Source organism: Toxorhynchites rutilus, chromosome 1 (assembly GCF_029784135.1).
Source record: "Toxorhynchites rutilus septentrionalis strain SRP chromosome 1, ASM2978413v1, whole genome shotgun sequence".
Taxonomy (NCBI): Eukaryota; Metazoa; Arthropoda; class Insecta; order Diptera; family Culicidae; genus Toxorhynchites; species Toxorhynchites rutilus.
This window is the reverse complement of record NC_073744.1, coordinates 178,879,394-178,893,557: the sequence shown is the minus strand read 5'-3', so window position 1 is coordinate 178,893,557 and position 14,164 is coordinate 178,879,394. Positions and strand designations below refer to the sequence as shown.

At 40.5% G+C, this 14,164-nt stretch overlaps 1 protein-coding gene across 2 annotated transcripts in view; it reads left to right on the top strand.

The window, feature by feature from the left end:
* LOC129774059 (serine/threonine-protein kinase 32B) overlaps nt 1-14,164 on the top strand; it is a 384,143-nt gene that overhangs the window by 342,758 nt on the left and 27,221 nt on the right. For both annotated transcript variants that reach the window (XM_055777758.1, XM_055777762.1), the window contains one exon: nt 4,901-5,082. In XM_055777758.1, coding sequence (XP_055633733.1) covers nt 4,901-5,082 — 182 coding nt within the window. The remainder of the gene's footprint in view (nt 1-4,900; nt 5,083-14,164) is intronic.

The following is a 14,164-nucleotide window of genomic DNA, read 5'->3' as shown; positions in this document are numbered from 1 at the left end:
ATACATGAGAATGATTTAGTTATGATGACTAACGAAAACAGAAGAAAACTAGACAAGGTATATCAAGGACCATACAAGGTCATATCAATAAATCACCCAAACGCGACATTATTAGATGAGAAAACCCAAAACACTCATACTGTACATAAAAATAGATTAATTACTTATAATTCCCTCCTCCGTTAGGGGGAAGGGGGTATTAGAAATTTGGTACGTATCAGAGATTAAGTTCATTTTTACTCAATTATTTCCCAATTATAATTATTATTAAAATCATCACTGTTATTATCATCATAATTATCGACAATCATTAAATACAAATATTATACAATAAGCATCACAGAACAAATTAAAACTATTATAAATTAAATACACTATATAATTAAATTTACGAATTTATCACAACCTGTAAATATAGTTAGATAACCATATGTAAGAGGAGAAGCTATAACACCCAATAATAATGAATATAATAATAATAAATGATTCCACCCGGTTACATCATTCTCCCAAAGAGGGATGGTGTAGCGGGATAACCTATTACCATTATCCTTTCCCACTTGTCATAAAATCCCAACGATCCTATTCCCACAAATTCATTCCCACGCCATAAATTATCGTCATACATGTTTGTAGGCCAAATGCATTTTTATGTCACAAGCTCACAGCTGCATACGATAATATTAAATAACAACCACTCACCCTTGCAGCGTAACATTATGCAGAACTAACCCACTTCAACCAAGTGTGAAATGACAACACACAGAAACAACCACTACCCTTTTGTTCTCCGTATTGACCCGTTCGAACCAATCGAACGCGCTCACATATTTCCTTGCTGGCTCCTCCTCCTCTAGAATAGAAGCTACCTTGTGTAGAGTTTTAGTTTAAGCATTATAAAAAGTACATGTCGAATGCAAGCAACAGGTCTTTTACATTTCCAACCAATCAAGTTAACAAGTGTCGAATGCACGCGAGGACGGAACTAAGAATATAGTGATATTTATATTAGTGGAATGTGCCTGAGTTCTTTCATTCCGAAATATATCACAAGTGCCCCAAAGTGATAGAAATTGTATACTACATCGGGTTGAACATTCCACACACACTTAGAATTCGAATTTCGATGAAACTTTCATTTCAAATTAAAGTGTGGTTTATGCCATTATGTGTGAAATACAACATCATTCAAATGTCCACCTAGGGCTTCCTCGCACACCTTGATCCGGAACAGGTAATTTTCGATGACTTTTCGGCACATATGGGGCGGTATCTCGGTCATAACTTCACGAATGTTGTCTTTCAAATGTTCAAGAGTTTGTGGAGAGTTGGCATAGACACGGTCTTTCGCATAACCCCACAAAAAAAAGTCTAGCGGGTTCAAATCGCATGATCTGGACGGCCAATTGGCATCAACAAAACGCGAAATTATGCGTCCCTCAAATTTCGTTCGCAATATGGCCATGTTCGGTCGTGTTGTGTGGCACGTGGCGCCGTCCTGCTGAAACCACATGTCATCCGTATCCATATCTTCAATTTGTGGCAAAAAAAATCGGTTAACATGCGGCCATAGCGCTCACCATTCACAGTTACCGTCTCGCCGTCCTCATTTTCAAAGAAATACGGCCCGATGATTCCACCAGACCATAATGCGCACCAAACAGTGACTTTTGGCGGATGCAATGGCCTCTCAACAATCACGTGTGGATTTTCTGAGCCCCATATACGGAAATTTTGGGTGTTCACATAGCCACCGAGCTCGAAATGTGCCTCATCGCTGAAGAAAATTTGATGCGAAAATTCAGCATTTTGTTGCTGTTGTTCGTTCACCCAATCGACGTATGCCCGACGCATTCCATGGTCACCACGCTCTAATTTCTGTACCAGTTGGACTTTATATGGATGTAGATGCAAGTCCAAAAGCAAAATTCGCCACAATGATGTGTTTGACAAGCCCTATTGCTGAACACGCCGTGGAATCGAAACATTCGGGTCTTCCTCCACACTGGCAGCAACAGCAGCAATATTTTCGGCCGAACGCACATTACGATGATGCACAGGTCTCACAATATCCGCTACGGATCCAGTTTGTTCGAATTTACGCACTACATTAGCGATTGTGTGCTCTGTAGGCCATCCATGACGATCAAAATCCGTCCGTAATGCTCGAAAAACATTTGCCGGTTTTTCATCATATTTATAGTATATATATTGTAAAATGGCAGACATTCAACTAACGATATGACGCTTTGGTTGACAGCTATGTCAAACGGTTGTCAGCGCAGGGCTGTATACTTCCGGAAGCTCGAAATGGAAAACCCTATAGATTATAAACCAGCGGTACTCAACCTTTTTTCAGAAGCGCCACAACAAGTTTCCAAAAAATAAAGAAGGGAGGTGTTCAAGCTGAGTGTGTGTTTGCGAAGCAATAAAACGCCATTTTGTGCAGATTTCCAAATCAACTCTCAAAATGAACATGTACTGTTAATTGCTCGTTGTCTAGAGCAGAACTGAAACACTAAACTTACTGAATAACCATGTAGTTTATCGATTATCTCTTATCTTCTTCTCATCCCATTTGAAATGCGCTGCGATTTGGCGCCACTTTTAACCCGGGTTCGATTGGTTCGCGTGGTTTAACGAAACAGTAGATGATGGGTGATTCATGATCCGTTATTGTACTCGCGAGAACAATACACGAGATTTGTATCCTCATTTCCAATGCACGACGTGGCACGTCCTATTCAATATTTCTTTTCTGTTGTGCTCCTGCCCGTCATTGCAAGCTTTGCATTATGCTTACTTCGCGCATATTCTGAGGCGAAATAATTTGCACATTCGTGCAACACGGTAAACTGAGGTTGTTTAGGACGAGCACAATATTTATTCACGGCCATTCGCCAACATACACCAACGGCTAACAATCTTGACTTCAATAAAGATTAATAGATTTTTTTATTTCAATAGTTTTTCAAAACTGGTTTGGAAAGGTTTTGAGCAATCATACATGCACCATAGTATATGGTGCATGTATGATTGCTCAATTGTATGATATAGAAAGTGATTATCATACAACTTCGATCAGCCGGCAAAAAGATATTAACGCTCAAATCCTTCCACCCCAAACTAAACGCTCTCATTTTCGAAATTTGAAACCTGCACCCCAGTACAGATGCAGAAATGATGCGGTGCTAAAATACAGAAGCACTCTTCATCAGACGATATGAAAATCGACGCGGTGACGCCACCATTTGGGAAACCTCGCTGCCGTCTTGTCCCTAGCTGGATGACTGATGAATGGTGAATTCTGAGACATTGTGAACAACTTGTTCATACTCAATAAATTGGGCCGCGGGCCGTATGTTGGGTATAGCTAACATAACTAGTCGCCGCCGGAATTTACACTCGTATTTTTTCCCGCACAACCGTCACTCACGCACGAATTACGGATCTAACGATCTCATGCAGAGGATGTGACGAATCTTCTATCGATGCTACGATGTGTCACGACGACTCTAATGTTTCCCATTACAAAGTGTTGTTTCCGTAGAGGTTTCAATTAATATGTGTAGTGCAAGAAGAAATTGTTTTAGTCATTGGGATTAATACTTTATCTGTTGACAAAGCTCAAATCAATAATTAAGTGACAAACAAAATAAATTGAAATAATTTCGTTGTCTTCATAATTATCAGTACTGGTTTTTGTTTAGTCATTCAAAAATGATGATGATATTTCACCAAAAATCGAAAGCAAAATTAATATCGGCCCGTTACACACTTATCCATGTTATGTTGTAAAGACGTTAAGCTAAAATAAATAAATATACACTTATCAGTCTATACCAAAAATTCACTGTTGCTTGATGCGATGATGTACTTCGGCATTCCGTACACGAAATGTCGAAAATGGCAGCAAATGATGAATGGCGCCCAAAATCCCGTTCTTAATTAGCTCACTTCATTAATTCAACTCCCGGCTCCCGGTGTGAAGTATGTCAAAGTGGGAAAAAATATCACTCCCGTATTTTTTCCCGTGAACCTTCCACCAGAGCTCATACACTCACGAAATTTGCTTCATTTGCATTTCCATCCGTTTGTTGTTGCTGCTGCTGCTGCCGGGTATCAACAGCGGCAAACTCGTTCATTCCGTGATTGAGGGAGAGTGGAATTTCTGCTTGCTGGTGGCAGCAGCATTTTTGCTGCCATGGAACCATTGTCAACGGAAAACTTTCCACGAGTTTCACAGTATCCACACAAGGGGTGAGGCCACGAGTTGCACTATCAATAAAAAACTATTTTCCTAACTAACGGTCCGACATGCATAAGTTCGAACAATGAGCTCTCGGAAAACAAGCAGAATCGGTGTCGCAGATGTGTTCTCAGCATACGCCCATATCGAGTGGTGTATTGGACCCTAGCCCGAGTCCGGGCTAGCGGATTACGAATTTGGTGGGACAAAATTCTGCGAAAATCTGTGACGCGGCAGACAGAAACCAAACTGTTGTGCATGTAGACATTGGTAGAACTCGTCAATGCCGGAGGATGTATTCAATGCGTTTAAACAAAGTTATATGTATATTCAGTATCTATTGTACAATGGATAACGATCTGTTGATATTGCTCCAACATTGTTTGTGTTTTTTACATCCGGTTGGGAGTCGTTTTGAGAAGTAAAACGATGCAAATCAGTTATCATGAAGTCTCGGTGGAATCCAGTTCCGATATAAACCAGTTTGTATGTACTATAAAGGCTCAAAAACTACTGGACCGATCAACGTGAAAACTAGGAAAAACTAACCAAATTTGACACGTTGCCGCGTACGCTAAGGGGGTGCAGCTACTATTACCTATTTCATCATCACTCGTAATTAATATCTTTTTTCCCTTCTTCTGTCCTCAGCCGGCTACAGCTACCCGGTGGACTGGTGGTCCCTCGGCGTCGTGGCGTACGAGATGCGCTCCGGAATGCGCCCGTTTGTGGTGCACTCGGCGACGCCACTGGTCGAGGTGAAGAACGTTCTCAACACCCAGCCGCACTATCCACGCCACTGGGGGGACAACTTTATCGATCTGCTCGGCAAGGTGAGTGTCGTCTTTCTCCCAAACTCTTTAGTGAAAGGTTTGGTGCTGTTACTTTGGTTACTCCTTTTGGCCGGAGCCGTTTGGTGAGCACAAATTGGACCAATCAAAACGTGGCACTTAGTGCGTATGAATAATGCTGACTTATTTGTATAATGCAGTATCTTAGCCACAAATTGACTAGTGCCCCATAAGGAAGCAGTAATGTTTTGAAATTCAAAAAAAAATCATTGCCTTGTTACAGCTCATGAACCAAAATATTATTCGAACCGAAATAAATAATAATTTTCAAGAAAAAAATCAAATTAAATTAAATCTATTCTGCGATAATATCGTAACATATGAAGATGCTAAATAGACATATTTTAAGAATCCAATAAATCAAAGGACTATCCAAGCGGATTCAAAGATTTATCACTTATTTTGTATTTTTTGCAACAATTTCAACACTCCTACCCCAACTTTTACTTTTCTTTACTACATCCATGATTATTCGAAAGATCATATTATATATGATGCCCTGTGCATAACCGAATTAAAACATACTAAACAGACCCTGCTCATCCTAACTACATCCATGTTTCATTAAATTATCATATTAGGTATGTTTAAATATTAAATCGATGTATTCATTTAAATTTGGAATTTCCAACGTATATAAATCTACTGGAGATAATCGAAACTAGTTGTATTGACCAACCCCTTTCCTCTATCTAGCTTCGTACAAATTTGTTCAAATAATCATATTTATAAAGTATATCAACAAATTATTCAAAATTTTCGATAAAAAAATCAAAACCAAAATACTCCACCATGATCGAGTCTAAAATTTCGGATAATCGATCCTCCGGATAATCGAGTCCGACCTGTATTTACTTTTTCTTAACTAATATTAAAATTATTTCAATATATCCCCAAAAATCATAATTGTAACCTTTTCTGTTATTAAGTTCTTAACAGAAGAAAATCTGTTCAATATTCCTTGCAGAAAACGTGATACTCTATTAACATGTGTTCTTCATCTTCACTCAGTTTTTAAAGTCAATTAATTCATCCTCTTTAAAACAAAATTATTGATTGTCGGTCTGGGAGACCATTTGCGCGAGTATTTTATTTATTTATTTATAACTAGCTAACCCGGCAAACTTCGTCCCGCCCATTTACTTGATTAATTCTCGAGTAATGCAGAAATTTGTGTTTTATTTGTATGGCAGCCACCCCTAAGAGAGGGGGGAGGGGTATCTAACCACCATAGAAACATTCATTGCACCCTAAAGTTTCCATATGCCTAATTTGGTTTAATTTGCTTGAATTCTCGGGTAATGCAAAAATTTGTGTTTCATTTGTACGGCAACCCCCTCTAAGAGAGGGGGAAGGAGTTCTCTAAGAGAGGGGGAAGGAGTATCTTATCACCATAGAAACATTTATTGCATCCTAAAACCTCCACATGCCAAATTTGGTTTCATTTGCTTGATTAATTCTCGAGTAATGCAGAAATTTGTGTTTCATTTGTATGGCAGCCCCCTCTAAGAGAGGGGGAAGGAGTATCTTAACACCATAGAAACATTTATTGCATCCTAAAACCTCCACATGCCAAATTTGGTTTCATTTGCTTGATTAATTCTCGAGTAATGCAGAAATTTGTGTTTCATTTGTATGGCAGCCCCCCCTTTGAGTGGGGGAAGGACTGTCTAACCATCATAGAAACATTTATTGCACCCTAAAACTTTCACATGCCAACTTTGGTTTCGTTTGCTTGGTTAATTTCCGAGTAATGCAGAAATTTGTGTTTCATTTGTATGGCAGCCCCCCCTTAGAGAGGGGGGAGGGGTCTCAAAATATCACGAAAATCTTCCCCGGCCCCAAAAACCCCTACATACCAATTTTCATGTCGATCGGTTCAGTAGTTTCAGAGTCTATAAGAATCAGACAGACAGACAGACATCACTCCATTTTTATATATATATAGATTATAGATTAAACTACATCCCTATGAGAGATTAGATCTTCTTCACAAATTTTCGCCAATAATCCCGATCCATGGCTGCAGTTCTCCAACTCCCGGCTGCACCGATTCTTGCCAAGTCCTGCTCCACCTGGTCCAACCACCTCGCTCGCTGGGCTCCTCTCCTTCTTGTTCCTACCGGATTCGATGCGAACACCATCTTTGCGGGGCTGCTGTCCGGCAATCTTGCAACATGCCCTGCCCATCGCACTCGTCCAGCCTTGGCGACTTTCTGAATGCTGGGTTCGCCGTAGAGTTGCGCCAGTTCGTGGTTCATTCTCCTTCTCCATACTCCGCTTTCCTGTACACCACCGTATACTGTTCTGAGCACTCCAAGCGCTTGTGAGTCCTCTTCAAGCATCGTCCATGCTTCGTGCCCATAGAGAACAACCGGTCGAATTAGGGATTTATACATGGTACACTTCATACGGGGTCGGAGTTTGCTGGACCTCAAGGATTTGCGGAGCCCATAGTAGGCACGACTTCCATTGACAATGCGTCTTCGAATTTCACGGCTGTTGTTGTTATCAGTTGTTATCAACGAGCCAAGGTAGACAAATTCCTCTACCACCTCGAGCTCGTCGCCGTCGATCACAACACTACTACCAAGAAGAACTCTGTTGCGATCAGTCCCTCCTGCTAGCATGTAAGTTACACGCAGATACACATGGCACCAAAGTACACATTTAGTGCTGAGTTAGGCAAGCGCAATCGATCGTCCGATCGACTTGTCGCCAGGTGTAGGTTTTTGTAGAATAAGCATTTTATTGTAAATTCATTTCGAGCAACAAATAAAGTCAGTTCTGATTTAGACTCCCTTGACAGCAGGTGTGATTCCCTTTTTTAAAAAGAAACTCCACCAGCTGAAATTGTAACTGGCGCCCTCACACGGGACCTTTACATTTGGTAAGAGTATAAGCTCAAGTTCGAGCAAAGCCACGCTGAGCATCCTGACACGAAGGAAGGAACCTCTCATCCCGGACCAAGAGCCATCCACTGTCAACCAGAGGATTCGAGGGTGAAGGCGCGAAGCAGTGCACCAGATTAAAGGAACCTACCCGGAGCAACTGAAATAGGACCAAGGACCAAGGCGTTGTCCCGCGACGTTATCTTCATGAAACGTTTCCTGCTAACTTTTCTGTGAGTATTGGAACAACCAGAAAGAAAATAGTTTTAAAAAGTGCAGTGTGAACGATAAATTCTAAACAATAAAACCAAATAATTAAACCAACAACATAAACGCGAATCGCATACTAATTGAGAGCGTCTAGACCGGAGCACCAGGGTGCACCCGTAATCGAAACGCTGAATATCACAACAGTGCTCTGCTAACACTAAAATAACAAACTTAAAAAATAGAGGACTTAATAAATTCACTCAATTGCCTCCACCTAACAAACACAATAGCAAATCCACTCCCCGATCCCGAACCAATTCCCTCAACTTCAAATTTTTCTCCACGTTTCGTGGTTGACACCTCTTTATCATTTCATGAGGGTCAGTTCAGCAATTGTTATGGACGAAGCGTGGAAAGGCCACGAATCAACTTTAATAAAATTATACAATATGATCGCGCTAGACACTTTCATAAGAGGTCTAGGGGAACCGCTTTCAATGTTTTGTAAAAATTTTAAACCAGAAAGTCTCGCAAGAGCATACCATTATTGCATAGTCTACCAAAATTTGGATGCAAGAAATGCTCCTTTCAAAGGACATCCAAGATCCCGCTCCAAGATCCAATATCCCGCAACCTTTTCCACCCCCACGTCCATCAAAACCATTCCAAATGATAAATCAAAGAAACTTCCAACAAACCATTATCCAAAGGAATTTCCAACCCACTAACCAAGGAAATTTTCATCAAAAACCAAATCTTCCCCCCAAATTAAACATTTCAAACAAATATAACATCCAACAGCAGAAAGTAGAAACAATGGACTTTGATTAGTCCATACGTTCTAGAATGGTTGATTATGGTAACCGGCAAAAATTCTCTAGGCCATCATCGGCCTCTATGCAATACCAACTACCAGAACCAAAACGGGTTGTGCATCAATTAGAGGAATATAGATTCGAAAAAAGCAATCAAACTTGATATCAATGCCAAAGAAAGTTTTGAAAATTTGAAGTCGATTCTTACTGGTGCCGACATTTTAATTTACCCCGATTTCAAAAAACCATTCCTAATTACTACAGATGCATCGAATTACGCGATTGGCGCTGTTCTAAGCCAAGGTGAGACGGGTAAAGACAAACCTATTCACTTTGCATCTCGCACTCTTAATCGTACGGAAGAGAACTTTTCCGCTACGGAAAAAGAGATGCTTGCAATTCACTGGGCACTGAAAGTTTTCAGGAATTATATTTACGGCCAAAAATTTGTCATACTGACTGACCACCAACCGTTAACTTTCTCGTTATCCGCGAAAAATTTTAATGCAAAGCTCAAACGCTGGAAATCTTACCTGGAAGAGCACGACTATGAAATAGTTTACAAGCCCGGTAAATCCAATGTTGTTGCTGATGCATTGAGTCGTTTGCAGGTCAACTCATTAACACCGACGCAACACTCTGCCGATGATGATGATAATAATTATATCATCTCAACAGAAGCCCCTTTGAATGCCTTTCGCCTACAAATAATTTTAGAAACAACAGACACAGCACCCGACGTAATAACCACTAACCCCTTTCCCGGTTTCACAAGAATAACGATAAAAAGGACTAGATACGACGAACCAATTTTAACAGCTTTAATGAAAGAATTTTTTGCACCTTCAAAACTGATTGGTTTACACACAACCGAAGCAATCTTAGGCCAACTACAAGAAATTTACAAAAAGTTTTTCAGCCGATCCGGCCTTTTGAAAATTCGATTCACGCAAAACATTCTTCAAGACATAACCGACCTGGACGTACAACAGAGAATAATACAGGAGACACATGAGAGAGCACACCGTGGTATCGACGAAAATAAACAACAAATTTTGAGGAAATATTATTTTCCGAAATTAACTGATAAAATTCGTCAGTATGTGCGTGTTTGCGATCTCTGCAATGAAACCAAATATGACAGACAGCCTCTTGTGATTCCACTTCAAGAAACACCAACACCTAATCTTCCATATGAAATTCTTCACATAGACGTTTTCCAAATCGAATCCAACTACTTTTTATCAAGCCTTGATAAATTTAGTAAGTTTGGACGAATGATCCCCATCAAATCCCGACACGCTGTCCATATTGGTCAAGCAATATGGGAAACAGTAACAACCTTCATAGTCCCAAATGCAATCGTTGTTGACAACGAACGTGCTTTTCAATCACCCGATATTCGTGGAAAATTGATAGATTTAAATGTAAGGGTATACCTAACTCCCAATAGTAAATCCGAAGTAAACGGACCGGTAGAAAGATTTCATTCTACCATCATCGAACTTTACAGAATCCAAAAACAACTAACCCCCCGTCTACCTCCCCGTAACATAATTCACATAGTTGTGGAAAAGTATAATAACACGATCCACCTAATCCACCGAAACCTAAAGAAATTCTATTTGGAAAAAGACAAGACTCAGACGTACCAATCGACCCAGATCGACTAGAACAAATTAGACAGAAAATGTACGACGAAACTATAGTAAAAATCAAAGAAACCCAAACAAAACAATTAGAAAAGTTCAATAAAAATAGAAAATCCGCCCCACAGTTAGAAGTAGGTCAAATGGTTTACACTAAGGATAAAATTATAAAGCCGAAACATAAAAAATTGTTTAAAAAAACCCATGTGCAAGAAAATAACGAAGTCACCTTCAAAAATGAGAGAAACTCCAAATTACACAAAACGAATGTAAAAAATATTAGTTTGAAATCTTAATCTTTCAGGGTTCAAGCTGCGCTTGGAAATATTATTATCAGGAATGTAAATCAAGACCATGTAGCTGTTGTCCATCTAGAAAATTGCAAGATTATAGAGGGCTATAAGAAGATAGTTCATGAGATAAATACCACTTTCATACAACAAACACTACTGGACATAAAAGACCAAGTACTTATTCGACAAGACAATGATAACGAGATAACAACCATACTAAGACGAAAAATCCTCGAACTCGAGAACAACCTGAAACAAATCAAACCCGGACGAATGAAACGCTGGGATGCACTTGGCAGAGCCTGGAAATGGATGTCCGGCTCCCCAGACGCTGACGACCTCAAAATTATAAATAAAGATTTAAGTGATATCTCGGACAACAACAACAAACAAATCAATATAAATGACGAACTGTACCAAGGGGTAGATAATATAACGGATAGCATCAACAAATTGATTATTTCTAACGAAAAAACGAATACAGCAATAGATCTTTTGAACATTATAATGAATTTAGACATTCTAAATGAAGAAATCAGTAACATTCACGATGCAATACTACTAGCAAGACTAGAAATAATAAACAGAAAACTGCTCAACTCTAAAGAGATCGATTTGATAGGTCAGATTCTTAGCAAGCAGGGAATCTCCCCAGTACTTTTGGATGAGGCACTCGGCTTTGCGACCACCACCATTGGAACCAACGGAGAGATCATCTTGTACATCATCAACATCCCCCACTTTGGAAACCTAACGTACCAACATCTTAAAATTGAACCCGTAATATCCAACTCGAAACGCATAAAACTGGATGGCAACGAATACCTCTACGGTGACGATAAACTCTACATTAAAACTGATATTTGTCGTAAATTAGGCAATTGGAGCCTATGTAATCTGTCTGATCTTGAAGACGTCCCAGAAAACAGTTGCATTTTTAACATAATATCTGGCAAAAACAGCAGATGCAATTACGAACAAATTTTACATCATCCAATAGTAACCGAAATGAGTCAAACAACTCTGTTATTGAATGAGGTGAATGACACATTACGAAACACTTGTGGAATATCGAACAGAAACCTAACAGGATCATTTTTGATCACTTATCAGAATTGTTCGGTATCAATAAGAAACTATTCGTTCACAAACCAAGTGATCGAAACAATAAACCAACCGATCTACCTACCCTCTATAGGTTTAGAAATCGCTCAGCACCACATCGATTATCCCATGGATATTCATACATTGAACAAGTTGCACCACAAGAATTTGGAACGTTTGGAAAAGGTGCAATTGACATCGGAGACACATCATTGGACACTCATTGGAGGATTAACCTCCTCATCAACAATAATGCTTCTGTTTACTTTTTATGTCTTATTCAGGATCAGACGTCAGTCAGCTACAGTTATCATAACAGAAACCAGAGCAGACGAACCGGAGATGGCTAGCAACAATAAACCTACTTTTTTATTCCAACCCCAGTCGTTAGGAGTCTGACCATTGACCCTTCGGACCGTTGAACCAGGAGGATCAACACTTAGGAGGAGGGCAGTTACACGCAGATACACATGGCACCAAAGTACACATTTAGTGCTGAGTTAGGCAAGCGCAATCGATCGTCCGATCGACTTGTCGCCAGGTGTAGGTTTTTGTAGAATAAGCATTTTATTGTAAATTCATTTCGAGCAACAAATAAAGTCAGTTCTGATTTAGACTCCCTTGACAGCAGGTGTGATTCCCTTTTTTAAAAAGAAACTCCACCAGCTGAAATTGTAACTCGTATTTAGTCTTAGACGCATTGATCCCAAGCCCAATCAGCCCTGCTTCGTGTTTCAGTCGGGTATACAAGTCGGCTACCGTCGCATGTGTTCTTCCGATTATGTCCACGTCGTCGGCGAAGCAGATAAACTGACTAGACTTGTTGAAAATCGTGCCCCGCATGTTGAAGCCCGCTCTCCGCATTACACCTTCCAGCGCCACGTTGAAGAGCAGACAGGAGATTCCATCGCCTTGTCGAAGTCCCCTGTGAGTCTCAAATGATTCCGACAGCTCACCTGAGATCCGCACACTGCACCGCACACCGTTCATCGTTGCCTGAATCAGCCTTGTCAGCTTTCGGGGAAAGCTCTGTTCGTCCATGATCCTCCATAGCTGTCGTCGGTCGATTGTATCATATGCGGCCTTGAAGTCGACGAAGATGTGGTGTGTAGGGACCTGATACTCGCGGCACTTTTGGAGGATCTGCCGCAGTGTAAAAATCTGGTCCGTCGTCGAGCAACCGGGCATGAATCCGGCCTGATAACTTCCCACAAATCTACTTACTATTGGCGATAGGCGGCGGAAGAGGATCTGAGACAAAATTTTGTAGGCACCATTCAGGATTGTGATGGCACGATAGTTCCCACAATCCAACTTGTCACCTTTTTGACGTAGGACTACGTCTAACCAGAAGATATAGGGGGTGAAATGGAAATCTAGGCACTGAACAAGTAGGAAAAAATGCAAGATTTGGAACGATTATAACTCGAGCATTTCTCAATAGATCGCAAAGGTTTTTGCATCAATTGATAGGAAATATATCTACGCATCTATCATTACGAATAACATTTCACTTTTCTTGAGATAAATAATTGAATAATTGTGAAATATCAAGCATTGTCCAAATGCACTATGTGCCCATTTTTGATTGGTCCATTTTGTGCTCCTCAAATCGTACCGACCAAAACGGGCAACCAGAGTAGCAGCGAAATAGAATGAAGCACGATTGGAAAGGAAAAAGAAAAAACGAAAGATTGGTCGCAGTCTCACACATGCGTAATTCTCGAGCCAGCCAGTCAGCTTAAAAATCCCCGCTCCGCTGTACGGTTTCGATGAGAATGATCGTTACATTCTCATCGAAACCGTACACCACATCGTTTCGCATCACATCAGATCAACAAACCAACACAAGCAGCCATGTCTGGACATGGCAAAGAAGGAAAAGTGAAGGGAAAGGCAAAATCCCGCTCGAACCGTGTTGATCTGAAGTTCCCCGCAAGGGTAGCTAGGCCGAGCGCGTTAGTACCAGTCTGGTGCACTTAGCCGGCGTTATATAGTTTCGGCCGCCGAAGTGATCGAGTTGGCTGGCAAAGCTGCTCGCGACGATAAGAAAAACCGCATTCAGAACAACAACGACAAGCCAACAACGAGTGGCGAGTGGC